We start from the raw sequence: 24,095 nt of genomic DNA, 5'->3' as shown, positions 1-24,095 counted from the left end.
GCCACTTCCTCTTTAGCTGCTTGGTAATTCTCCCACTTGTGTCTCCAATTCCCCAAATTACATTTTTTATTTTTTAACACTTGAGACTGTCTTTGTTTGCCTGAATTGATTCTGGATGATGAAAATCCTCTAAACAAGGATCCTTATTAGTGCCCCTGTTTCTAACTGGTCTGAGACAGGCTCTCTGGAAGAATAGCATCATGACATCTGACCTTGCAGAGAAGCAACCCCAGAAATGTCAGGTCTGATTGCCTGGCTGAGCACTGGCATCTCGGGCCAGCCTCCGCTTTACTGAAGACTTCTCCAGCCCCTCACTCCATAGCTTTAAAAGAAAGCAGAGCAGACACCCTGGGCAGGCTTCCTTCCAGGAGTTAGAAAGCTGGACTCCAAGCCTTCTCGGTGGTGATAGTATACAGAGGGATTAGGGAAACAGCAGGAGGGAATCCCCTGTTTCTCTAGAGTCAGGTCTACATGGTGTATCCTTCCTTCCTGCATGGATGTGATCTGACAGATCTGCCCTTTCTCTGGCTCCTTCTTGTTCCCAAATGTCTTGTGCCCTTCTCAGCAAGCACCCCCTCTAAGATGCAGATGTCGTCATGGGGGATGGAGGCCATTTTTCTCCTGGAAATAAACACCAGAAGAACCAGGGAGAGGCTGGGAGTGGGGCGGGTGAGTTGCGTCCTCTCTGGAGGATGGAACAAGCTCCCTTGCCAAACAGCTCTTTAATGCCCTTTCAGTTCACATGCTTAAAGAAAATAATTACACTCCTCTGCCGGGGCTCACCTGGCTCTCCATTGCTCACTTGGGATGCTTCGTTCCCACTGGAGCATGTGATTGGAAAACAAAGGTAAATGGGAACATTTTTTTTCCTCCGTCACCCCCCCAGAAGCAGGATTAATGCCTGAGCCATAAAGCGTTTACAAACTCTAAAGGAAGATAATAACTTTCCTTCTCACGACCCAGTCACAAGGAGGTAATGCATGTTTCCAATAAGCTGAAAATGTAACTCAGATAGTAGGTTTTATTTCACTTTAATCCGCCTGTGAGTTCACGTTAAAGGGAGAGGAATCAGAGCCTTGCAATGTGAACCAAGTTCATTAAAATCAGCATCTCCTCCTTGGGCTTAACTCCTCCCCCAGGTCTTGGCTAGATGGAAGGGTTGGGGCAACACAGGGTGACTGCAACCCAGAGGCCTTTGGCTGGGAGCAGAGGAAACTGGAACCGATGACAGATGGAGTAGGAGGCAGGTGTCCCAGCTCCCACTAGTTTCTGGGCAGCAGAGGTAGTGAGGAGCCTTCTGCACTCAGTGATGGCAGCCTGGTGGTGGTGCAGTGGGTCGTTATAAAAATGATTCTCCATCCAGGTCCTCAGCCCTACCAGTCAGTCACTGGGAGGCCTGAAACTGGACCCCTCAACTAAGGCTCCCTTTACACGTTTATGGAGTGACTGCTCTCTCAATGCCCCGCTGGCGCTCCCTCAATGCCCTGCTGGTCCTCCCTTGGTGACCCCCTGGTGCTCCCTTGGTGCCCTGCTGGTGCTCCCTCTGTGCCCCGCTGGCAGAACTGACTGCTGCTCCTTTGTCTACCAACAAGTATTCTTTCAGGTTAACAACTGTCCTGTCCAGGCCTCTAGCAGGGTGGCCTCCTGGTACCCTAGGTGGCAGGCTGGCACAGCAAGGTGAGTGTTGCTGGTACGTGCCTGGGGGTGTGGGCAGAGAGAGGAGATTTGGAGGGTGACTCCTGGCTGCCATTGCTCAGAGCCCTTCTCGGGGTCTCCTGGGGGAGCCTGCCGCCTTGCACCTCTGTTGGAGGCCGGAAGTGCCGGTGAGAGGGAACTGTCTCTCTTGCACCATGACAGTCACCAGTCACCACACAAAATCCCCAAACCCAGGCTCCACTTGAGTTAGGGTACCAAGGCTTGAGGGGGAGAGAAAGGAAACACTGCCGTGCTCCCTCCGTTTGAGGCAGGGGAGGGAGCGACAACTGTGTCTTGCCCTCCCAGACTCTCTGGTCGTCTTGACCTCACTGGCTGCTTAGCTTCTTCCACTGTGGGCCTCTGACTGAGGGTGTCTGCTTGTGAGGTTTGCCTCGGACCTTTATCACTGCTGGCCTCACATCCTGTCCAGCCCCGTTCTGGCCACTGTGGCATCCAACAGCCTTGAGCAGACAGGAAGAGTCAGCTTCGGAAGACTCACATCGGCAGTGAGGCACAGGCTGGTGAGAATTAAACAGCCTCGACAGGCAGGGCAGGGAATGACTTCAGAATTTCCTGACACCGTCTCCGGGACGGCAGTGCCCGAGGTCCATCTGATCATATGGGATTTATCTACTTAGAGCGGGTGTGTTTGCAGCATACGTGTACTTGCAGTTGAGTCCACAGGACCACGTATGCTCAACTTGTTCCACCGAACTGGCCAATGCTAACTGACCCTCCTGAACACCTACTGTGTGCCACAGACAAATTTACATTCAGTGTCTCATTTTATTTCTGCAGTGACCGTCAAGTAGGAGTCACAGGTCCAAAGACCATGGGACGGTAAGTGAGTAGCATGAATTGTAGCCCAGACAGCTTGAAACTACCTGTGTTGTGTGCCTATGGGTGTTTGTGTGTCTGTATGTCCTGTAAGCTTCCATGTGCTCATCCCCATGGTCACACAGGCTGCCCTGCTGGGAGGGGGGAGCTTAGGACATTCATAAGAGATGGTTAGAAGGGACCCTGTGTAGGCAAGAGAAGCGACAGTGACGGCAAATCCACAAGCAGGGTCTTGAAGTTAACCTACAGATTCCAAGTGACAGGAGAGTGCCATGGGGCCATGAATCTAATAGTTCCAGGTTTTTTGTTTTTCAAGGGAAGTGAAAGCTAGCAGAGTTTGCTGTCTTGAATACCTGGAACAAGTCAGGTGTGGTTGGTGTACACTTGTGACTGAGCACTTGGGATAGGCAGATTCGGGATAGTGAATGCAAGGCTGCTTTGAGACTCACGGTGAGACTTTGTCTAAAAAAACAATAAAACTAAAAAAAAGAAGAAGAAGAGAAAGAGGAGGAGGAAGAAATGCTCCCGAGGAGACTTTGTGAAACAAGCCAGATGTTTCCTGGCTCTTCCCCTTCCTGTGTCTGGCCTGTCATTCTCTAGTCTACTTTTCAGTGTGAGGACCTCACAGACACTTCACCCAAAATACACCAACCACACAGTCCCCCATGGAGGAAGTGCGCTGCTCTATCTCATGGGCCCTTAGCAGGGGTGGGTTTGCGCCTTCCTGGAGGGGAGAGGATGGAGAGAGACACTTGGCAGCTGCAGCCTGTTCCAAAAGTTCTTCAGAGGTGCAAGGAGCTACACCCAGAGACCCTGGTGCCTCCAGCCTTGGGTGGCCATGCAGTCTCTAGGTGTGTTTCTCAAGGTTTTTCTGTGGGCAGCTGCTCTGTAATCACAGACTGGACAGCGCTTGAGTCTTCCATGGATCTGTACCTGCTTTAGAGTTGGGGGATTTCAAAGCAATCCTGAGCAGTGGACTAGCCTGAACTACAGGCAGTTCCCCCTCTCCAGTGCCAGCAGTGTCTCTTGTTCTACGAACCCAGATCTTCTGATATAAAAGCAGCTTAACACCTCCTCCATCCTCCACAGAACACTGGAAGCTCTTGAGCTCTAGAGCTAGGTTACTGGGGTTCAAGTCACCCCAAGTTCCATGTTTGTGATGAGCCTCAGGATTTGTATATTTTAGCTTCCCTGTCTTTGGCCTCAGGACGGCTGGCCTTTCTTGAGTGCCTTCTGTGGGCCACTATGCATTTTCCATGACCTGCCTCCTGACATCCTCTCAACTGTTCTGGCAGCTAGGTATGCTTATCTACCTGGCTTTCCAGAGGGAGAAATAGAGGGCAAGACAGGCTAAGTCCCTTGCCCAAGGTCACCCAGTTCACAAATGACATGGCCCTGACTAGATAGTTAACCTTCTGAGTCTTATCTTCCTTATTTGTGAACTGTGCTTGAGATCAGTGTCTATCTGGGGAACTGTGAGGACTGAATGGTGTTGACCCCTGGCTCCAGTGCTCAAGGGCTTACTACACCGTGACTTGCTTAGCAGAGGGATGAACATACAGTACGTATCAACTTCAAATCTACCTAATGACAGGGTAAATCTCAAACCCAACCAGAGGAGGGACAAGATATAATCCCAACAGCTGTGATAAAATAATTAAGTCATTTGTTCCTGAATGCTTATCTCTCCTGGGGCCAAGCAAGCTTCTGGAAGGTAGATTTTATTGGCTTTGTTTATTCCTGGATTCTGAGACTTGATATACATTTGGCATGAGGTGGGTGTTTGGTAAAAGTTCATCTAAATGAGGGAGGAACTGTGGGAGTCTCTCTGGGAGTCTTGGGGCCATTCACCACATGGCCAGCATCCTTCCAGGTAGACCATGCTCTCCTCTATCTTGTATCTGTGATCTAAGGGTACTCAGTTCATATTCCGTTGGAGAAGGGACTTCCTAAGCATAGATGTGAGTAGGACTTGTCTGGTGTTATTTTCCCTAAGAGGAAGATATTCGGGGCTGGGAAGCAGCCCTGAGCCTCCTATAGTCTGCCTTGGGCACAAAGGGTAGGGAATGGTTCGTGACAGAGGTGTCACAGATGCTGGGGTTATGAGTCAGTTTGTGAGCAGCACTGTGCCTTCAGTGTCTGGGGTGCCCTAGTGCAGAGTCTGGGCTTATGGTAGTTACCTGAGTTTGTAGGATTCTCCTGCCCTTACTTGAGTAAACATTATTTCTAAATGGCAAGCAGCTGTTAGCCCTCTGCTCCCTTCTCCCTGAGAAAATTATGCTATCCTTGCCTGCCTGGCTCCTTAACAACCCCACCTCCATGTCTGATCAGGGAAGATAAGCCCTGGCAGGCATCTTACTCCTCCAAGTGGGATAACTCGGTTGACTTCTGACACAACCTTGCTCTCTAACCATGGAATTAGTTCTGAAAGAGCCTACTTCTGCAGGAAACAGTCTTTTCCTGAAGACCTTTGCCCTCTGGTCAGCCAGGGCCTTGGTCCAGAAGTGACAGAGAATGGGAGAAGAGAGGAGGGAGAAAAGGAAGAGGAGGGGAAAGGAGGGAGGGGAGAAGAAATATCCAAGCAGTCCTAGTCTCTAGCTCCCCTCCCGGAAGCCTTGAGCTCTGCCATGCAGCCTTTCTAGAAACGAAAACTCCTGCCTACCTTCCCAATTTCCTCTCACACCTCTCCCAGGTTTCCCGCCCCCAGCTCCACATGACAACATGGCGTACATGTGGCCCATCTGGGACTCAGGGAATCCTACTGGGTGTGCCAGCTTAATGAAATACTTTCAGTTTATTAAACACAGGCTTTCCTAAGCCCTGAGTGCCTGTGGGTATTTGAAAGCTGAAGGTAACCCTGAGCTACCACAAATGTCATTTCTCCACGTGTCCCTGCATTCCTGCTGCAACCCTATGCTTCTGCTCTTAAGCAGCCTGTGAAATGAGCAACATAAAGTGACTCCCAGCCAGACAAAGGAGGAAATGGGGGGGGGTGATGATGGGAGAGGCTCCCCAGAACCTCTCAGGGCCTCTAAAAGTATATGAAGTTCCCATAGTTCCCATTACCCAGAGCCATGGAGGGCACTTCTCCACCCCTGGGCTGCTCAAAGTTTACAGGATCAGTTCCCTGCGAGTGGGGTGGCCAGCAGGCCTTGCATGCCAACTTTGTGTGTCAACCTCACATGACATAGTTCAAATACTTCAAACCCTGTTTTAGCAAGACTTGCTCTCAGCCAGCAGGGCTGGCAGGGTGCAGTGTCTGGGGGTTTCCCTCTGGAGCTTTATTTCTGTTGCTCCTCCAGGGCTTGGCTGGGAACAGCTGTCTGAGTGTGGGAGGAGCCCTGGGGAGACCCCAAGAGATCACGAGTTGCCTCCCCAGAAACAGGAGGAGTCTCCTTCTTAAGAACGTTTTCCCATTCATCCGTCTCCTGGGCCTTGGGTCTGTAAATCAGGGGTGACGAGCTGAAATGGAAGTAGCAGACAAAGGTCTCAAGGGAGGAGCCCCCGTCTCTGCGGACTACCATCTGGATGCCAGAGAAGGAGATTCTGTTGACAGCACTGAGGGGGACCTGCTCCAGGTACCTCAGGGGCAGCCCGTTGACCCACACACAGCTCTTGCGAGACAACACCTTAAGGCAGAAGGCTAGCAGGTTGCTTCCTTTCTCCAGGTAGGGCTCCAAGGACAGATGGTGTCGGGACAGCTGGGGCAGCTGCAGCTGGATGTGGGCGTCCTGCCCACGTCCCACCAGCAGCCGACTGGTATCATGCTGCAGCCGCAGTGGGACTTTGGCAAAGGTGACCAGGCCTGGTGTGGGGTGGTATAGGCTCACTTGCAGGACTGTGAGGGCCCTCTCCATAGATGAGATCCTGGGGAAAATGTGACAAAGATATACACACTTCTGTGGTTTTCTAAGCCTAGATAGGCTACTCACTTCAGGGGCCCTGGGGCTACATCTTGTCAATGAGGACCATGTCTAAATGGATACAGTCATTCTGCCCAAGCCAGGATGGAGTGGAGGTTGACGTTAGTATTGGAACTCGGTCTCTTCACACTCCAACAGGACATTGCCCATCCTCTCTGAGCTGTACTATTTTGTAATAAAGGTGTGCCTATTCTTCTAGGCAAGGGATAAATCTTACCAGCTTACAGGGTGGAGCCTGATGGTCTGCAGGCCATTTGGAGACAGTTTGCCTCTGCTTTACAGGAACAGAAAAGCAGTCACGAGAGGCTTGCTTATGTCTGTCAGGCACGAACAAACACACCCTCGCAGAGCCCTCCTCTGAGCCAGATGTCAGTCCAGGTGCTGTGGTGAAGCAGAAGGAGACAGGCCTTCACTTTTGGGGGTACCCCTCTTGAGGGGGAAAATTTGGTGCTTTCAGATGTGGAGGTACAGAGCAACATAAAAGGGGCCTGAACACAGCAGACACCTTCTCAATGCTTCCCATGGGCCAGGCACCATGTCTCCTGAACATCTGGCAGAAGGCAGATCCTGGTGGAGACAGTGGGCAGAGGGAAAAGCTAGCTCACTGGAGAACCATCAGGGGCTCCAGGAACTGCACATAAGGTCCCACAGCTCTTCTTCCAGGAACTCGTCCTTCGGTACCTGATGGACACACATGAGAAGGCCCATCCCATGGTGTGCTTTGTTCCTGCCTGGCTTTGGAGAGCAGACTCTGCCACATCTACACACCCCACATGACCCCGGATTTGCCGCTGATTTCAGCAGGAACCAAGGACTGAGAGGGACTCCACGGTAATTTTATACTTTCCCTAGCACCTGGCTAGAGAAATATTGGCCTGCAATATTTTTTTTCTGCTAAGAATGTTTGTTCCATCCTAGATTGTGTGTGAAAACATTGCTCGTCTCTCAAGGCCCAGTTCAAATGCTTTCTTCTCTGGGGAAGGCGACCTTGTCTGTGTCCTCTAACATCAATCACAAGGGTACTTGGCCAACGCCTCCTCCCCCACATTTGCGTTTCCACCCCTAGAGTTCTGCGGGCTCTTGTCTTCCTCAAGCTCCTCTCTTGTCTCCCTAAGGTCTCCCAGAGGCAGAGTGTGACCCACCTTGTAGTCCAAATAGCACTTGGCCACAGCAAATGTCTAGGGACATCTGCCAGGAAACAGGTAAGGAGACATCACATGTAATGGGTGATGCTCGATCAACTATGAATGGGAGCTTGGTTCTTAAAGTCTGTGGGATAGGCATCCCGTGCTAGATTGCTGCCAACCTCTTGCCCTGTTGCTTTTTGAATGTAGTATGTCAGTGGGGATCTAGTTGACAATGAGGCCTAGGCCCCCGAGGATACTCTTTCTCTAGCAGGTAGACAGACACACCTCTGGCCACTGCCTTCTGACCCTGAAGAACACCTCTTCCTGAGGCAGGGTGCAGGCTGAGCCCAGGACTGAGGGCTGGGCACCAATGCTCTCAGGCTTGGTGAGAGTACATGCCCATCCCTTAGAAACCAATGCCATGGCCCAAGGATATTGACAGTAAGCATGGCTCTGTGAGATTTCTGTCTGTGCTACTGAGCAGTCAAATCTGGCAAAAGCTTGCTCTCTGCCACAGTGGCACGCCTGCAGAGGCTGACCTGTTTGTCTCAGATCCCAGTGGTCCTTGGAGAACAGAAACCTAGACCTGTTAATGCCTACCATGACTGACACACAGAAAGAGGCTGGCTCTGGCCAGGAGTCCTTCTCTTAGCCCCACCAGGCCTCCCTGGGGGTCCCAGTCCCTCTGGCCTCCACCTACCTTCCTGCCGAGGTACATCTCTGCAGCTGTGTGCTCTCTCTGCAGGGAAGGGCCTGGGCGAGCACACGTCAGTTCTACCGCTCCTCCTTTTCCCTCTAGGAAAGAAATGAAAATGTCATTTTCCATTGCAGAAGTGGAACCCACTGCCAGAGTTGTGAAACTGGTACCCTTCTGGGAGGGGCCTCTTGACAGCAGGGTTTCCTGGGTCTCAGTGCACCCAGCCTCTATTATTCCAGCCCCGGAGAGCACAGTGTTGAACGTCTTCCTCTCCCCTCTGAAGGGAGAGGGCTGCTGGGCAGGGAGCTCCTAGATTATGAGGTTCCTTTCAAAGGTCAGGGATTGGTTAAGGAAGTTGTAGGTAATAGTGAATCTCCAGGGCATCTCAGGACAGCGTGAGACATAGGGGAAGGGAGAGCATGGCCACTCATGGGTCTAGGCCTCTTTCAGCACAAGGAGAAGGCCCTCTGTTCCCCCCTTAGAATAACATCTAAGACGCTGTACTTCTTAATAAACTCGCTTGGTGGAAGACACGACTTGTGCAAGACCTCCTGAGCCCACTGTCCCCCCTTCTTCATTTCCCGATCCCCTGGTCCTTTCTCTCAGGGCCCTGTCACTGAAGAATGACTTGCTGCTTCAGGTCAATGAAACAAGAATGATGACATTTTAAAACGGGCTTCATTATATATGTTCTATATACTTAAACTATGTACATATTTATGTATATATTATTAAAGTCTGGATAGGTGGGAGGGGTACATATAATTACAGTGTTCCAAATTCCTCTCAATTGTCCAGGATACAGAGACATAAACTGAATGTAGACATAATAATCTAAGGAAGCATGGTCTAATTTCCTATATAACCAGTAATAGAAGAAGAATGTCTCCATGACAAGCTAATAGATGGAGAATGGAATACAAAGTTACAATGAAGGCTTGCATGTGCTTGGAAAGGCCGGCAGAATAAGAGGACATCTACGCAGGAGGGACCAGGACAGCTTGATCCTGGCTTGCAGTTGGGTAGGGAGAATGGGAGAGCGGCTGGCATGCATCGCTCTCCCTGAGCAGAGACTCACTCATTCCAAGAAGACATGCTTTGGACTCTTCAGTACAGCGCCTCGCAGGCTTGCTCAAGGGAGCTCTGGGGAGCTCCACGGCTACTCCTGAGTCTTTCCTGCCTGTCCCTAGAGTCGGTGCTGAAATAACTGACTCCACGGCTCAGAGTTGACTTCCAGGACCACACAGTGAATCGGCAGCACAGCCAGGTGAGGACCCAGGGGGAGTGATCCCCAGGCTCTAAGACCAGGCCATAGTGCAATCCCTTGCTTGCTGAGCCATAGAATCCCTCTAGGTCATGCTCTGGGAACAATCTTTGGGGTCCAGAAAGAGTGGGGCTCCTGCTCTGTCATCAGTGAATCAGGATAGGTGGGAAGGAACCAGGCTGTCTCTCAGATGGCCGGAAACAGGGTGTTTTGGCAGGTGTTAAGCTCAGTGAATGTGGCTTTAGTACCTTTAACTGCCCTTTCCTCAGCCCTCCCCCAATTTCCTGTGCCCTAGGTCCTCCTGGCATTGAAAAGAAGGGAGTAAAACACTCATGTCACTGCGAAAACTCTCTCCTGACAATTCTTGGCGACTGTCTGGCTGTCTCTTCAGGGAACTTAGGGTGGCAATAGTATCCCAAGTGTGTCTCTGAGGATGTGGCAGGCATGCTAATTGCCTGGGGAGGGTGAGAAGCCATGTGTAGGTTGGAAAGCTAGACTGGACGTCAGGCTTATTGCCAGGGCTGTGTCCCATTCAGTGAAAACAGCCACAGTCTCTGGTGGATGGATAGATGACCAGAAGCTCAATAGCCATGGGAAGGTGCCTCAAAGGCTGCACACGCACAGCAAGGTGAGTCTGCTGGGTCACAGGCTCACATGCTGCAGTTTTTGCCTACATAGATCTCAAAAGCTTGAAGACAAGCAAGCCCCTCTTTCTGCATGAAAGAGCCTCCTCCTCAGAGTTCTCCATGTCTACTGGCCCTCTAGTTTACATGATATCCCAATGATGCTCAGATGTGCCTCTCCATCTGCAGACCAGGGCCTGGCATGGGCCTTCGCCCACTCCTGAGCTTCTTCTCTGGAGATGGACATACCCTGCTACAGTCATGCCTAGAAAAGTGTGGGGGCATGAGACAGTCCCTGCAGGGTAGAAACTGGGGTTAAGAACACTTCCCATTAAGAAAGGGAAGTGAAACACTCAGGGCATTCATCTGGCAAGAGGAAGTTCCGCCCAGGTTCCATCTTCTGGACATAACGGGAACTCTCCGGATTTCTGGGCCTGGTGTGGAGAGAACGCTTACTGTCAGCTTCTTAGGTGGAAGGTGGGAGCCAAAGTGAGCAGGAAAAGAGAGCCAGGAAATGGAAGCACAGCCTCCTGGCCTTGCTAGGAAGGTTCCCTTTGATTGGCCTTGCCTTACCTATACAATGCCTCTGGCTGTTGGGCATCTGGCATTGGACTCTAAGAAGCGTTGTTTCAGTGAGATGTGCCCCCATCACACGCCAGTTGAAGAGCCCAGAAACAAAGCAACCACTTCCTCAGGCCTTCCCCTCAGGCTCCCATGACCAGGCATGCTCATTCATGTAACAGTGGTGTGACCTCAAGTCGGGTATCCTGTCTGAACCTCAGTTTTCTGCTCTCTCAGCCATGGGTAATTGACTGCAGTTGGGAGGGGCTAAATGTGTGCAAAGTGCCAGGCCCAGGGAGATCTGCTGACTCAGCCTTAGCGGAACCTTTGGCTGAAGACCCAGAATACATCCTGAGAAGAGGACTATCAGGACAGACTGACACACGCAAACCTTACATTCTCAAAAAGCCCCAATTTGTGATTAAAACAAGATAGGAGTTAAATACCCACCACGTGGGAGCTTCACATGAGTTCCATTTTAATCACAGTGAGGTAAATGCAGCATGCCAGAAAGTCTCTGCCTCCTTGCTGGGAAATGGTCCCTGCTACTCATCTCATAGATGCAGAAGCCGAGGCTGAAGCAGTCAGGTCACTTGCTCAAGGTCATACACCTGGGTGGCATCAGACCACACTAGAGCTTGGTCTCTGAGGCTCCTGGACCTTTGCAAGCTGCTCCTTGCACTCAGGTGTTCCCTGGAATTCAGCTGCTGGCCAGCTAGCCACTCGGCTAAGGATGCCTGCTTCCAGCTCCCCAGACCACTTGGATGCCTTTGATGGGTCTTGTCTTGAGGACCTTTAACCAGTGACCTGCTTTTCAAAGCTGAAAAGGGAGAACAGCTTAGTAGAGCCATCCCTCTGATGGCGAATGTCCTCGTCTGGCTTCTGTTGCTGTGGTGAGAAGGAAAGGGAATGGAAACATTTTGTCTTAGCTTACTTTTCCAGGTATCAGTCCATCCCTGAGGGAAGTCAGGGAAGGAACTCAAGGCAGGACCTGAAGCGTGGACAATCGAGGGACACCACTGACTGGTTTGCTCTCCATGGCTTGCTCAGCTACCTTTCCAATACAACCTAGGACCACCTGCCCAGGAGTGGCACTGCCCAGTGGGCTGGGCCCTCCCACATCAATCATTAGTAAAGAAAATGCCCCCACATGCTGTGGGATAGTTGGACACTGTGTGAAGATGTGTTGCTGTGATTGGTGTAATAAAAAGCTGAATGGCCAATAGCTAGGCAGGAGGTATAGGTGGCCGAGAGAGAGAACTCTGGGAAGAAGAAAGGAAGAGTCACCAGACAGACACAGAGGGAGAGCAGGACGTGCAGTATGGGGATGAGGCAATGAGCATGTGACAGAATGTAGATGTAAAAAATAGGGGTTAATTTAAGTTATAAGAACTAGTTAGGAAAAAGCCTAAGCTAAGGCCACGCTTTCATTATTAATAGTAAGTCCATGTTGTTATTTGTGAGCCGGCGACCTCAAAAGAAAGTCAAACTGCACCCACAGACTTGCCTACAGGCCAATCTAATGGGAGGCAATTCTTCAGTTGGGGGGTTCCCTCTTTCCAGATGACTCTAGTTCCTGTCAAGTTGACAAAAAAATAATCAACACAGGGAGAGAGCCTGGTTTCTTTGACTCCAGGTGTCAAGGGGTTCCCACTCAGACTGAGGTGAGTACAGAGATTAAGCAGGGCCCAGAGTAGCAGGCCATGTGGAGCAGTGGTCAGAGATGCAGGAGGGAACAGGGAACAGGAATAGGCCGGTAACAATGGAATAAGATGACCTGGGGGAAGATGTAGCCAGGACTTGGCCCTGACCACCCGCCACCCCCCATGCCTCGCCCACCGTGGGGCTGAGCATGGATGCTCTAGGGTTAAGACAACACTCCCTGCCCCTGCCAGCTCTCAGGGAAGGGTAAGTGCTTGTGACTCACAGTGATCAAATACATGGAAGGGGATGGGATGAGAGGAAAGTCTGTTTCGGCACTTCTGTTAAATTTCAGCCTGTGGTCATCTGGCTCCATTGCTTTTAGGTCTGGGGCAAGGCAGAATCATCTGGACCATGATGGAAGGGTGTGGTAGAAAAGGGAGGTGGGAGAGGGAGGAAGGAAGAGCTAAGGATAAGATATGCTCTTCAAAGGCATGCCTACTTCCTACCACCTCCTCCAGCTAGGCCCCACTTTCTGATAGCCCAGTCGGATTAACCCATTGATGAGGTTACACCCTCATGGTCCAGTCGCCTGTCACTGCTGCCATCATCTAGGGATCATGATGACTGATGAGCCTGTGGGAGACTCTTCATATTTAAACGAACAGCCACCAGGAAGGTATCCTGGAGGAGATGTGCCTGTGTCTGTGGTAATGAGGAGTTGATGCATTTCTGGGTGTCGGATGGGCCTGGTAGAAAGACAGTGAGAGGTGGGCTCCTGTTCTGTAACTGACTCTGCTTTGCCCTGTCCTCTGCCCTTACCTAACAATTATCATGGCATATTTGAATTTCACTAAAACACATGATTCCTTACTAACTACCATGTCTCGGCTCAATCCTCCCAGCAGAGGCAGGTCCCACTGTTTATTCATCTTTGTTACAAATGAGAAACTGAGGCACGGCTAAGGAGGCTTCCTACTCTGGATTTTCTACATGTTACACAGCAGAGCTGTCTCTTAAATCCAGATCTAATCTCCAAATCTTTACCCTCAACTCCAGTACTCTATGTCAACCCAAGCTACAAGTGCTCGCCGCCGACTGGGTGGGGTTCAGGCAAGTTGGAACAGCTCTGCTGTCCCCTGGCCTAAGTCCTGCTGGGAAGCAGATGGCTTCCAGGGTGGCCCTTCCTGGTTCCTGATGCAATCACTGGGCCTCCTTGCAGAGACGGGCTGGCCTCCACCTGCTAAGGAGCGGAGGTGGGAGGAAGAGGCACTATTCTGGTTCACGCTTCTCCTATTCCAGGATTCATTATTAAACACAACTTCCTTGCTCTTCCCCATTCTTAATTTACACAAATTCTACTTAATGCCAAATTCAACAGTGCCTGGAACCATAACCAATGCCTGGGGGAGGGACCAGATCATACATACCCTTAGAGCATCATTAACTCACATGCTTGACACCCTTTGTCCACAGGATGCACGGGTTGCCTCTCTGGCTGCCTGAGGAGGGATTTGGAGGAGGAGGAGGCTTCCCAGTACCCTGGCTCACATGCCATCTCCTTTGCCTTTACTCACAGCATCCTGATGGACAAGGGGCCATGGAGCAAGAAGGGAACCTACATAGGGTTTCATGGGCTAAGTAATGGGTAATGAATGGAAAAGAATTTGGCTCATGGTTCAGGAGGCTTGAAGTCTAGTAGCCTGATGTTGACATCTGGTAGGACATTTATGCTTTATCCTTACATGGGTGGGCAGGTGAGTGTGCCAGACCCAGGATGAGGGCCTCACTTCATCCTTTTATCAAAAATGACTCCTGAGATATCTGACCCATGCTCCGGTAACCATTAATCCATTCAGGATGACAGGCCCCTCATAATCTTATTACTCTTTTTTTGCATATGCACATGTGTATGGTGGGCACATGTATGTATTCGCACATCCCCCCCGCCCTGCCACTGGCTCATGTTTTTTTAAACATTCGTCCTCCAGATGATTAGAAGAGAGTAGGTCACTGGGGATATCTTGGCCTGACTCTGCTGTTACACTTGCACGCTTCCACCACTGTGATGTTCCACCGGAGTACACAGGTCAAGCAACCATGGACTGATCCTCCAGAAACCACAGCCAACACATACCCTGAGCCTCCAAGTTGTTCTTTCAGGTCGGTTGGTCCCTGTAACGGTAAAAGTGACACATGCATATGAAGAAGTAGAATCTGCAGCTCACATTTTGTTCCTAAATTTCGTAGGAATTGCTGTGTTGTTCTCCTCAGTCCTGAACCAACTCACCTTCTTGTCACCAGACTGCATCATGAGACTGGGGTCTCTCCACATCCTTCCTCACTGATAACTGGTATTTTCTATATTTGATAGCTAAGGGGTGATATGCATTGTGCTTTTGATTTGTGTTTCTCTAGTGATGAGTAATGCTCATCATCTTTTTATGCATGTATGCACTTTTGTAAACATCTCTGGAGAAACAGCAACTCAAAGTCCTTTGCTAGGTTTTAGTTTTTGCTTCTGTCATGGTGGCTGGCTTGCAGGAGCTCTTTACATAGCCTTTGGGTCCTGGCACTTTATCAGTGCTTTACAAATATGTTCTCTGTTCTGCAGGCTGACTTCTCATTGTTATGTTCTTCTGGACACAAAAGATTTTTAATTTTTGTGTGTGTTCTTGTGGGTGTGCACACATGTACCTGTGGGTGTGCATGTATTTGTGTTCTCATGTGGTTGGAGGCCAGAGGTTGATGTTAGAAGTCTTTCTCTTTTCTTTTAGATTTATTTATTAGTGTTTTGTCTGCACACCAGAAGAGGGCACTAGATCTCATTACAGATGGTTGTGAGCCACCATGTAGTTACTGGGAATTGAACTCAGGACCTCTGGAAGAGCAGCCGGTGCTCTTAACCTCTGAGCCATCTCTCCAGCCTAGATGTCTTTCTTGATTACTCTCCATTTGTTCTTTGAGACAGGGTGTCTCACTGAACTGGTTAACACAGCATGTTCACCATTACTCAGTCCCTTTTCCTTCCTGGCTGTCTTGTTACGGATCTTACATCTTAGGGTATAACCAGGACCTACCACCAAGAATGTGCTGGTCCAGAGGCCTGTGGTGTGCGGAAGCACCACACTCAGTCCTTTTTTTTTTTTTAAGATTTATTTTTTTTTATATGTATGGGTGTTTTGCTGGCGTGTGTCTGCACCACGTGCATGCATTGCCCATGGACGCCATGCCATAAGAGGGAGCTGATCCTCTGGAACTGGAGTTAAATATGGCTGTGAGCTGCCATATGGATGCTGGGAATTGAACCCAGATCGTCTAGAAGAGCAGCCAGTGCTCTTAAGAGCTGAACCACCTCTTCAGCACCACAGTTCACAACGTCTGAAAAGGAAAACCAAGAGAGAATAGTGTCCCTCAGACCTGTTCTAGCTGCAGGAATGCTCTCATGAGAGCTGTCCAGGGGCTCAGCCACAGCCAAGCAGACATGGCTCCCTGTTCTGGTCATCCCTCCTCAGTCCTGGGCATTGTCCTGACTTGGTGACAGTGTTCTTAAGAGCAGCAGTTCCCATTCCCCGGTGGGGCTCTCATCCCTGATGTTTTGCTTTCTTTCACTGTCTATTTCAGAAGACTAGCCCATGCCGTGACAGCAAACGTCTCCCAACCTTCAACATGACGCTCTTCACGTGTGCTTTATGAATGTGCATCTTCGCTCTGAACTCAGTGTCATGGCAAATATGTCTTTTCCACATGGCCACTAACATAATATAAAAAGTGTTTTCCTCCTCCCTGGGCCCCAGGGGAGAGCTAGATCACTGAAATGAGGACATGATGAGAAAATGAGAAATCCTGCCTCCTGAGCCAGCTCTCCAAGTGGTTTTCCAGAAGCTCTGTGGGACCACAGACCTCCTGAGCTGTAAATCACCAACCCAGCCCGGTGACGTTGTCACCCAGCGGCTCACCCAGTGACATGGCTGATTTCTTTTGGTTTCTATTGACCCCCAGTGCCCCTGCTGTGTCAGTGCTAATGGCTTACTTCAGAACCAGCGACTGCTGCTGGCCTCTCTCTGCCTTCCTCCGTCCTGCTGTTGGCCACTGGGGCCAGGGCATAAGCACAAACTCCACTGTGGGTCTCTCTGCAGTACAGACTCATCTTGGAGAGTGGTTCTAGGCAAGGCCCAGGGCATCGGGTGGCTCGGCTCAGCACCCTGGAAGCGACCTTCCTGTGGTCATGCTTGCCCAGACCATGGAATGCTTCCAACACCTTTAACTACAGTACCTGGGCTGTCTATTCTTGTCAGGCCTCTACATGCTGGAGCTCTGGGGATAATGAGTGGGAGCTCTGGAGGGTAGTAGTTGAGCTGTGCAGGGCTAACAGAAGTCCTTTACTCAGAACCCTCCTGGAGAAGTCAGTGTGACAGGGGGCGGGAGCCTCTTCTTGCACCATATCCTGGACACTGGCCTTGTGGCCCCATTTGTCCCTTAAAGGGAACACCTCCCATTCTATAGCCATGCTACTGAGCACCCGATATCCACATTTGTGACTGTGACCTTGGATTTTAGGTAGCAAGAAGATTCTGGGGCAGTGCTCCTACTCTGAGTTTTAAGAAGCCAGGTACCTGGGTTCAAATCTGTATGCAGATATCTTCTATGTGGACTCGGAGGGGTCCTGTGACTTTCCTAATGTTTCCCTTTTTCTAGACAGTGTTGTTATTGTGAAGATTCAAAGGTTTAAAAATGGGCAAAGGGCTTCAAGAAAGATCTCAGACAAGAAAATATGAAGTAAAATACTGCCATTTGATTGTAGTTTCTGTTGGAGACGTCTTTGAGAGCAGGGCTGGTCTCTGATCTTTGCAAAGGGGGTTTGATAGGACACAGTTGCTGAAGACACGACTCACTCTGTATTCAGGACAGAGAGAAATAAGCCTTGACTGCTCAGGAAAGTGGTGGTTATCTAACATAGCGCCAGAGGGCTGTGCAGGGTGCTGTGGTAGCCTGTATGCTACGACGCTGACCTCCGACGAGATGTGCCCACTGGGGCAGTGGTGGCAACAGAGCTATGGGTAACCAAACACGTGGCAGTTTGGGTTACGGCCTGCTCCACGGCAGGGATTTCATGCCTAATGCTGTGAGCTTGGTCAAACGTTAACGGCTCAGGAGGTCATGGGCGCTAGGTGGGAACTTACTCCTACTGTCTTGCCAAATAAACTTGTCAAATTTCCTTCTAAATATATCTGTTTATGCACATAGATTACTGCTTCCTTGCAGCTTGGTCAGAGAAGCTTCTCTCTGCATTGTCCAGGGAAAATGCAGAGACTCGTGATGGGCATCCTGGGACTGTGAACTCTGCTTGTGCCCAGAAGCTTATCAGGGGACCCATCAGGCTCTTTTCTGCCCCCTCTTATTTCAGTCAGATCTGGTCCTCTGTATTTGGGGTGTTGGTGTTGCCCGTATTGGGGGTGAACAGGTCTGGAAGCAGGGGGCCTGAGGAATCTTGTTAGAGGTGGCAAGAGGGCTGAGAAAAGGAGAGGGAACCATGAGTCAGGAGTCATCAGGAGAGGCCAGCAGGATTGGAGAGCTGGGGTAACAACTGGAAGACCAGGGATGTTGCATGAATCCTAAATGGTCTTATTCTAAAAACCTGAAGCCAGATAATCAGCATGAAAGCTGAAAGATCAGAGAAGCAGAGCAAGCCACAGCCACCACCTCTTACCTCATCAACTCCTCAGCCTGAAAGAGACAGTTCTGTGGTGGTATTGTGTTCCCCAAAATATTGTGCACCCTAATAAACTTATCTGGGGTCAGAGAACAGAACAGCTACTAGATACAGAGGCTAGAAAATGATGGCACTCACACCTTTAATCCTAGCATTCCAGAGGCAGAGATCTACCTGGATCTCTGTGTGTTCAAGGATACAGCCAAGCATGGTAACTCATGCCTTTAATCCCAGAAAGTGAGCCTTTAATCCCAGGGAGTGATGGCAGGAAGCAGAAAGGTATATAAGGCGTGAGGACCAGGAACTAGAAGCATTTGGCCGGTTAAGCTTTCAGGCTTTCAAGAAGCAGTTCAGCTGAGATCTATTTGGATGAGGACTTAGAGGTTTCCAGTCTGAGGAAACAGGATCAGCTGAGGAATTGGCAAGGTGAGGAAGCTGTGGCTTGTTCTGCTTCTCTGATCTTTCAGCATTCACCCCAATATCTGGTCCCGGGTTTGTTTTTATTAGTAAGTACCTTTAAGATTCATGCTACACAGTTCCTGTCTCCTCCCGCCTTATATTACTTTCTCTGCTCAGCCATACCACTTCCTGTCTCAACCTTTCTAGTGCTGGGATTAAAGGTGTGTGATCCCAAGTGCTGGGATCAAAGGTGTGTGCCACCACTGCCCTACTTCTATGTTTAATCTAGTGGCTTGTTCTGTTCTCTGATCTTCAGGCAAATTTTATTTGTTCAAAATATCACCACACAGGGACGCTCTGGAGTGGGGCTGGAGAAAAGGAGTTGAGCCTGGATGGGTAAGAGGAAGCTGGCTCTCATACTGTGCAAGCACCAGAAGACAGTGGCTGTGTTATCATTCTTGTGGGTTAGACTATCATGGGCTTGCTTTACAGATCGGGAAGTCAAAGCTAAGAGATGGGAAAACATTTGTCCCGGGTCACACAGGTAGTGAGTGGCAAGGCTGTAATTGGTGCCAGGTCTGTCTGCCCTCAATGCCTGCTTGCAGTAGTACTGTAGTAACTGCCAGGGTCTTGGAATCCTTCCTCAGATCTCCCAAGATCATCTTAAATCCACAACCTGGAGTGGGGAGTAGAAAAGAAGCCCTTTCCTGCATATCCTTGATACATCATATCTCTTTCCCCAAGGAAAAGAGCAATATTTGTTGGTGGTTTCTAGGCAGTGCGTGGGGTGGCTGGGGTGTGGATTTCCACGGAGCCCCTAACTCAGTGGTTCTCAACTTTCCTAATGCTGCAATCGGTTAATACAGTTCCTTTTGCTGAAGTGACCGCCAACCATAACATTGTTTTTGTCGCTGCTTCATAACTGTAATTTTGCTACTGTTATGAATCATAATGTAAATAACTGATATGCTATTTCATGGGGTCGCAACCCATAGGTTGAGAAACTAGTCATATGATGACTAAGGGGCCCCAACTGACAGCTAAGCAAATCCTTTCCTGCTGGTCCACAAAATTGCCAGTAGATGGCGCGCTGACCTCATCCATCCCCTGGTTGATGCTCCTACCGTTCTCTCAGCTCTGACTCACAGAAGCCCCTCATTGAACAGACTCATGTGCTGAGTACCAGGGCTAGCTGTGAGCTTCTCTTCAGCATCCCCAGGCGAGTGCAGAAGATGGACCGGGCCATTGCTGCTCAGTGTAATGTAAGAGTTAGTAGGACAGAAAGAGCCTGGGACCAGGCATGGGGGACTGGAGAAGCCCTGGGCAGAGTGGCCTTTGCAGTCTGGAATCAGTCACCACCAGGGGCTCAGTTGGTTCTCAGGAAGCTAATGAGGGCCCAGTGTGGTGTTCACACTTATGATCCCACACTCAGGAGACAGAGCAGGCTGTATGAGTTCAGGACCAGCCTGGTTTACACACTGAGTTCCAGGCCAGCCAAGACTACATAGGGAGACCCCGCATCCAGAAACAAAAACAAAGAAGTTAATGAGGGCTTCCTGGAGAGCAGACATCATTGGTCATGGCTAGGGTCTGGAGCAGGCAACGGTGGAACCCGGACTGACAGAGAGAGGGAATAGGTATCCTTGGCTGCAGTACGGATAAGCTGGCTGGCACTTTACTGGGTATTGTGTGTCTGGATTGCTCTCACATCAGCTCTTTCAGGAGATGGTATTTTCCCTACTGGACAGACAGGAGATGGGGGTTCCATCAAGACAGAGTGACAGGCCAAGAGAAGCTTGCTATTGGCACAGGAGCTGCCGAGCTTAAGGGACACCAGACAGACCCAGTGTTGTGGAAGGAACATGCTGTGGGCCCTTTGGGGACATTTGACTCAAAGAAGACTTCTATGGTGAGTCAGGACAGCTCCTGGCTGCAGGCCCCTTGATTCCCAAGGCCGCTTGGGTCAGGCCTCCAGACCAGCTCTGAGGCCTGGCTGCTAAGGCTCATGGCCTTTGGGATGACAGGGCTTAGAGTGCCCGTGTTAGGGTGGGGTGGAGCAGCACCGAGGCCTGTAGCTTTCTGTCCTCACTCACAGACTGTCTGATAGCTGCTGTGGAAGGCTCCCAGGTTCATTTGCCTGGCCCTGGTGTCTGGCTAAAGAACTATATGCAGCTTGAGTTTGAATCTAAATCACCCTGTAGGGCTGCAACCCACTGTGCCCACTAAGTCCCCCTCCAAGGCAACCCCTCAGAAAACGAGCCCCTGTCTGGGTGTGGTGCCTGTCATTCCTGCATTTGGGAACTTGAGACAGGAGGAATACCACAAGTCCAGGGCCGTCTTGGGCTACAGATTGAGTTGCAGGCCAGCCTGGGTTACAGAGTGAGACACTGTCTTAAATGTTTTAAACAAACAAACAAAAAAACACACAAAACAAAACAAAAACAGCTACCCCTCAAAAACTCTTCCAGCCATGCCTGATCATCATACTACCCCCTTCCCTCCCCCTCCCTCCTTTCCTTCAAATAGTTCATTATTTTGCACAGAGACCTTGCTTTTCTCTGACTTTTTCCCTATATAATCTAGAAAGGGCTCCCATTATTTCAGAATATATTTTGGGCCCTATTCTGTGCTCAATTACACACCTTCTATGGTTGATTTTCATGAAATTTAAATAACAAAGAAGGGCGCTTATGTCATTTCTTCCTTATAAAAATACGCCTCTAAGTCCGTTTTTGTTGGAAAGTGGCAGCAGTCGGCAGTTCAGCAGCTTGTGTGTGTGGTGTCCATGTTGCCTCATTAGAAGTGCATGAAGAGTGAGGTGTGTCCTGGAGACAAGTGCCACACTTGCACACACTGTTCCCAAGCTGAAAACAGCCCGCCCTGAACGCCAAACTGTCCATCAGGACTCCGCAGCATCTGCCTCTCCCTGGAAATGTTGGCAGGAGGGAGAGGGGCAGGTTTGGGCAGGGTTGTGGTGGGGAGGGAGGCCTGGCAGGGAAGTCGGGGCTCTGCCCTGTGGACCCTGGATCCCAAGAAGGCATCTACCTGGCATATACCCATGGAGGTGAGCTATGAATGAACTGACCACAAGGCATTCAGCGTGTGCTGGCCTTGCCCCTTGTGAGCCCTTGATGGCAGTTAGCAACCTGGAGACTGCTTGCCTCACAGCCCAGGTAAGAGAGAGTCGGTGTTCTCCAGAGCTAGCCCAAAGACCTGGAAGCCAGGGCAGTGCAATAAATAAAGAAATAAAAGCAAGGTGCCTCATGGGCCCCTGTGATGGGGCTGTTCTTTAAAGTCTGAGGCGATGATATGTGACATCCAACTTTAAATTTTCCCTAGTAGAGACAGGCATGGTGGTGGACACCTGTAATTATAGAACTTGGAAGTTGGAGACAGGAAAATCAGGTGTCCAAGGTTATATCCTTAGCTATATAGTGAGTTTGAGCTGAGCCTGGGCTATGTTAGACCCTCTCCTAAAAATAAACAAACAAAATCAATCTTTGGATAGTATTCCCCATGTAGAGTCCGGCAGAGGGGATCAGAGTGTGTCTTGAAAGGGGCTATTGACTTCTGGCAGCAGAAGTTTCTGGACCTGAGAGAGTTACTCCAGACCCCAGCCTTCTGACACCCAGATTCCAGTGTTCACTGCCTTTCACCCTCCAGGATAGCTTCTTTGTGGCAAACTGAGGTTGGTGGCTCTATACCATGACCCCAGGAATCTTCTGGGTCTTGTCCCTCAGCAGCTGCTTGTCTAGAAGAGTCAGCTCTATGCAGGATCCATAAGAGCCACTGGCATCTAGGTCTTCCTAAACAGAGGTAAAGACACCCACAGTCACAGAAGTCCAGAGATGCTGGTCTGGGGGAAATACTACTGAGGACAAGATTGGACCAGTTAGAGAAATCCAACTATGGACTGGACACTCATTAGCCTCAAATGTCCCCATTTTGATCATTGTACTTGGGTTATGCTAGAGATTGTCCTCTCAGGGATATACACTGGAGTATTTAGGGCTGAGGATCGGGCAATGTGCAATTTACTCTCCAACGGTTTCACTTTCTTAAAGCCGATAACTGTCTAGCAAACAATGGCAAAACGGCAGTGCCAATGTGGGGAAATGTTGATTACATTACATTTTACATTACATCTGCACTTGAGTGTTCGTGGATGCTTTTGAAACTTTCTTCTCTGAGTTTGAAAGTGTATCAAAATTAGAAGTTGCATAAAGGAGAAAACAAAAAACCATAAAAACAAAAACATAAGCAGTCTGAATGTGTTAAATGAATATAAGTGAAACCGTTGGGAAGAAGACACCGGGCATTTTGTTACAAGTTGGTAAGGGGAACGGATTCTGATTTATCATGTCTACTCTGGATTGTAGTTACTTACAATGAAGGGTGATTCTCCCTTTGCCCTGCTTTTGGCACCAGGGTCTGTCGGTGACACTGATGGGTACTAGGCCCAATGCACACACCCCAGCTCCTTCCACTGATGGGTACTAGGCCCAATGCACACACCCCAGCTCCTTCCACTGATGGGTACTAGGCCCAGTGTACACACCCCAGCTCCTTCCACTGATGGGTACTAGGCCCAGTGCACACACCCCAGCTCCTTCCACTGATGGGTACTAGGCCCAATGCACACACCCCAGCTCCTTCCACTGATGGGTACTAGGCCCAGTGCACACACCCCAGCTCCTTCCAAAGGCATCAGACCTGAATCTTGGATATCTTTGCACAGGTTTCAATCTCCATGCTTCATCCTCTGCAGATGCTCTGGGCTGACCAGAGGGTGACTATCTTTTGAGTCAGACCTCAGAAGCCGATAGACATATGGTATAAGTGGGTTTAAAGGTGACAATTACCCCAAGTTGGCAGGGCTCAGGAGGAAGACCTACCTATGTCTCTTGGCAATGTGTTCCTGGCATTTTTCTTTGGCTTCCTTTATTCTTTTGGACACAAAGTTTGACATAGTCTGCAGCTTCCTCCTTGTTTTTCTTAGTGTACTGTTTCTTCAGAGCACTACGTCAGTGTTGGTGTTGCAAGGACACATGGACTAACAAGCGCCTGAATCTTGGGAGCTTTGGTCCTGGGCTTCTTACCCTCTCTGTTATGGGCTTTCTGACAGCATATTGGTGAGCACCATCTTCTTTAGAGAGATTGAAATGATCTCAGACTCTGCTAGCTCTTTTTGGGCCCCAACCGCCAAAGCATAGTAGTATCTGTCAGTCCAGGAGCATCCCTCTGTCCTGTTTATTTGTTTGTTTGTTTATTACAATAACCAAGTTGCAAACATTTAGATTGGTACTCCCAAACAGACTTGCACTTGCTTCTCCAGTTCTTCTCGGTCTACAACAGAAACTCCCCTTACTCAACAGCAGGTGCACTCTACTGGGAAAACCTTGTTATGTGGTTCGGATGACAAAACTCTTCCACTCTTCACCCAGAATATCAGCAGCAACTTCTGTGGCCATGTGCTGCTTGCAGAAAGGACAAAGCTTGTAGGCATCACACACTTCAGTGACTTTCTGACAACTGGTGGGTGGGAAGGAGATATTTAGCTTAATCTTGATACAGCCAACTGCCTATGAGGCACCATGAAAAAGCCATTATTTTTG

At 49.8% G+C, this 24,095-nt stretch overlaps 1 protein-coding gene and 1 long non-coding RNA gene across 2 annotated transcripts; one reads left to right on the top strand and one right to left on the bottom strand.

Moving 5' to 3' along the window:
- Positions 1 to 1,007: 1,007 nt before the first annotated feature.
- Tifab (TIFA inhibitor) lies at positions 1,008 to 9,085 on the bottom strand. Its single transcript, XM_052728703.1, has 3 exons — positions 8,283 to 9,085; positions 6,673 to 6,836; positions 1,008 to 6,399 (listed from the first exon to the last, which is right to left on the bottom strand). The coding sequence occupies exon 3, from the start codon at positions 6,387 to 6,389 to the stop codon at positions 5,814 to 5,816; it is 576 nt and encodes a 191-aa protein (XP_052584663.1). The 5' UTR covers positions 6,390 to 6,399; positions 6,673 to 6,836; positions 8,283 to 9,085; the 3' UTR covers positions 1,008 to 5,813.
- LOC128103985 (uncharacterized) lies at positions 2,127 to 24,095 on the top strand. The gene is made up of 8 exons (XR_008215825.1): positions 2,127 to 2,216; positions 2,494 to 2,535; positions 5,918 to 6,110; positions 6,201 to 6,327; positions 6,738 to 7,657; positions 9,078 to 14,531; positions 14,619 to 14,722; positions 15,993 to 24,095. It is a non-coding gene; the product is annotated as an uncharacterized LOC128103985 (long non-coding RNA).

The sequence above is a fragment of the Peromyscus californicus genome, unplaced genomic scaffold (genome assembly GCF_007827085.1).
Source record: "Peromyscus californicus insignis strain IS unplaced genomic scaffold, ASM782708v3 Scaffold_8__1_contigs__length_139910024, whole genome shotgun sequence".
Lineage (NCBI taxonomy): Eukaryota > Metazoa > Chordata > Mammalia > Rodentia > Cricetidae > Peromyscus > Peromyscus californicus.
This window is presented reverse-complemented; position numbering and strand designations above follow the sequence as displayed.

Excerpts from the sequence above, each read along its gene's own strand:
- Tifab (XM_052728703.1), bottom strand. The coding sequence starts at position 6,389 with ATGGAGAGGGCCCTCACAGTCCTGCAAGTGAGCCTATACCACCCCACA.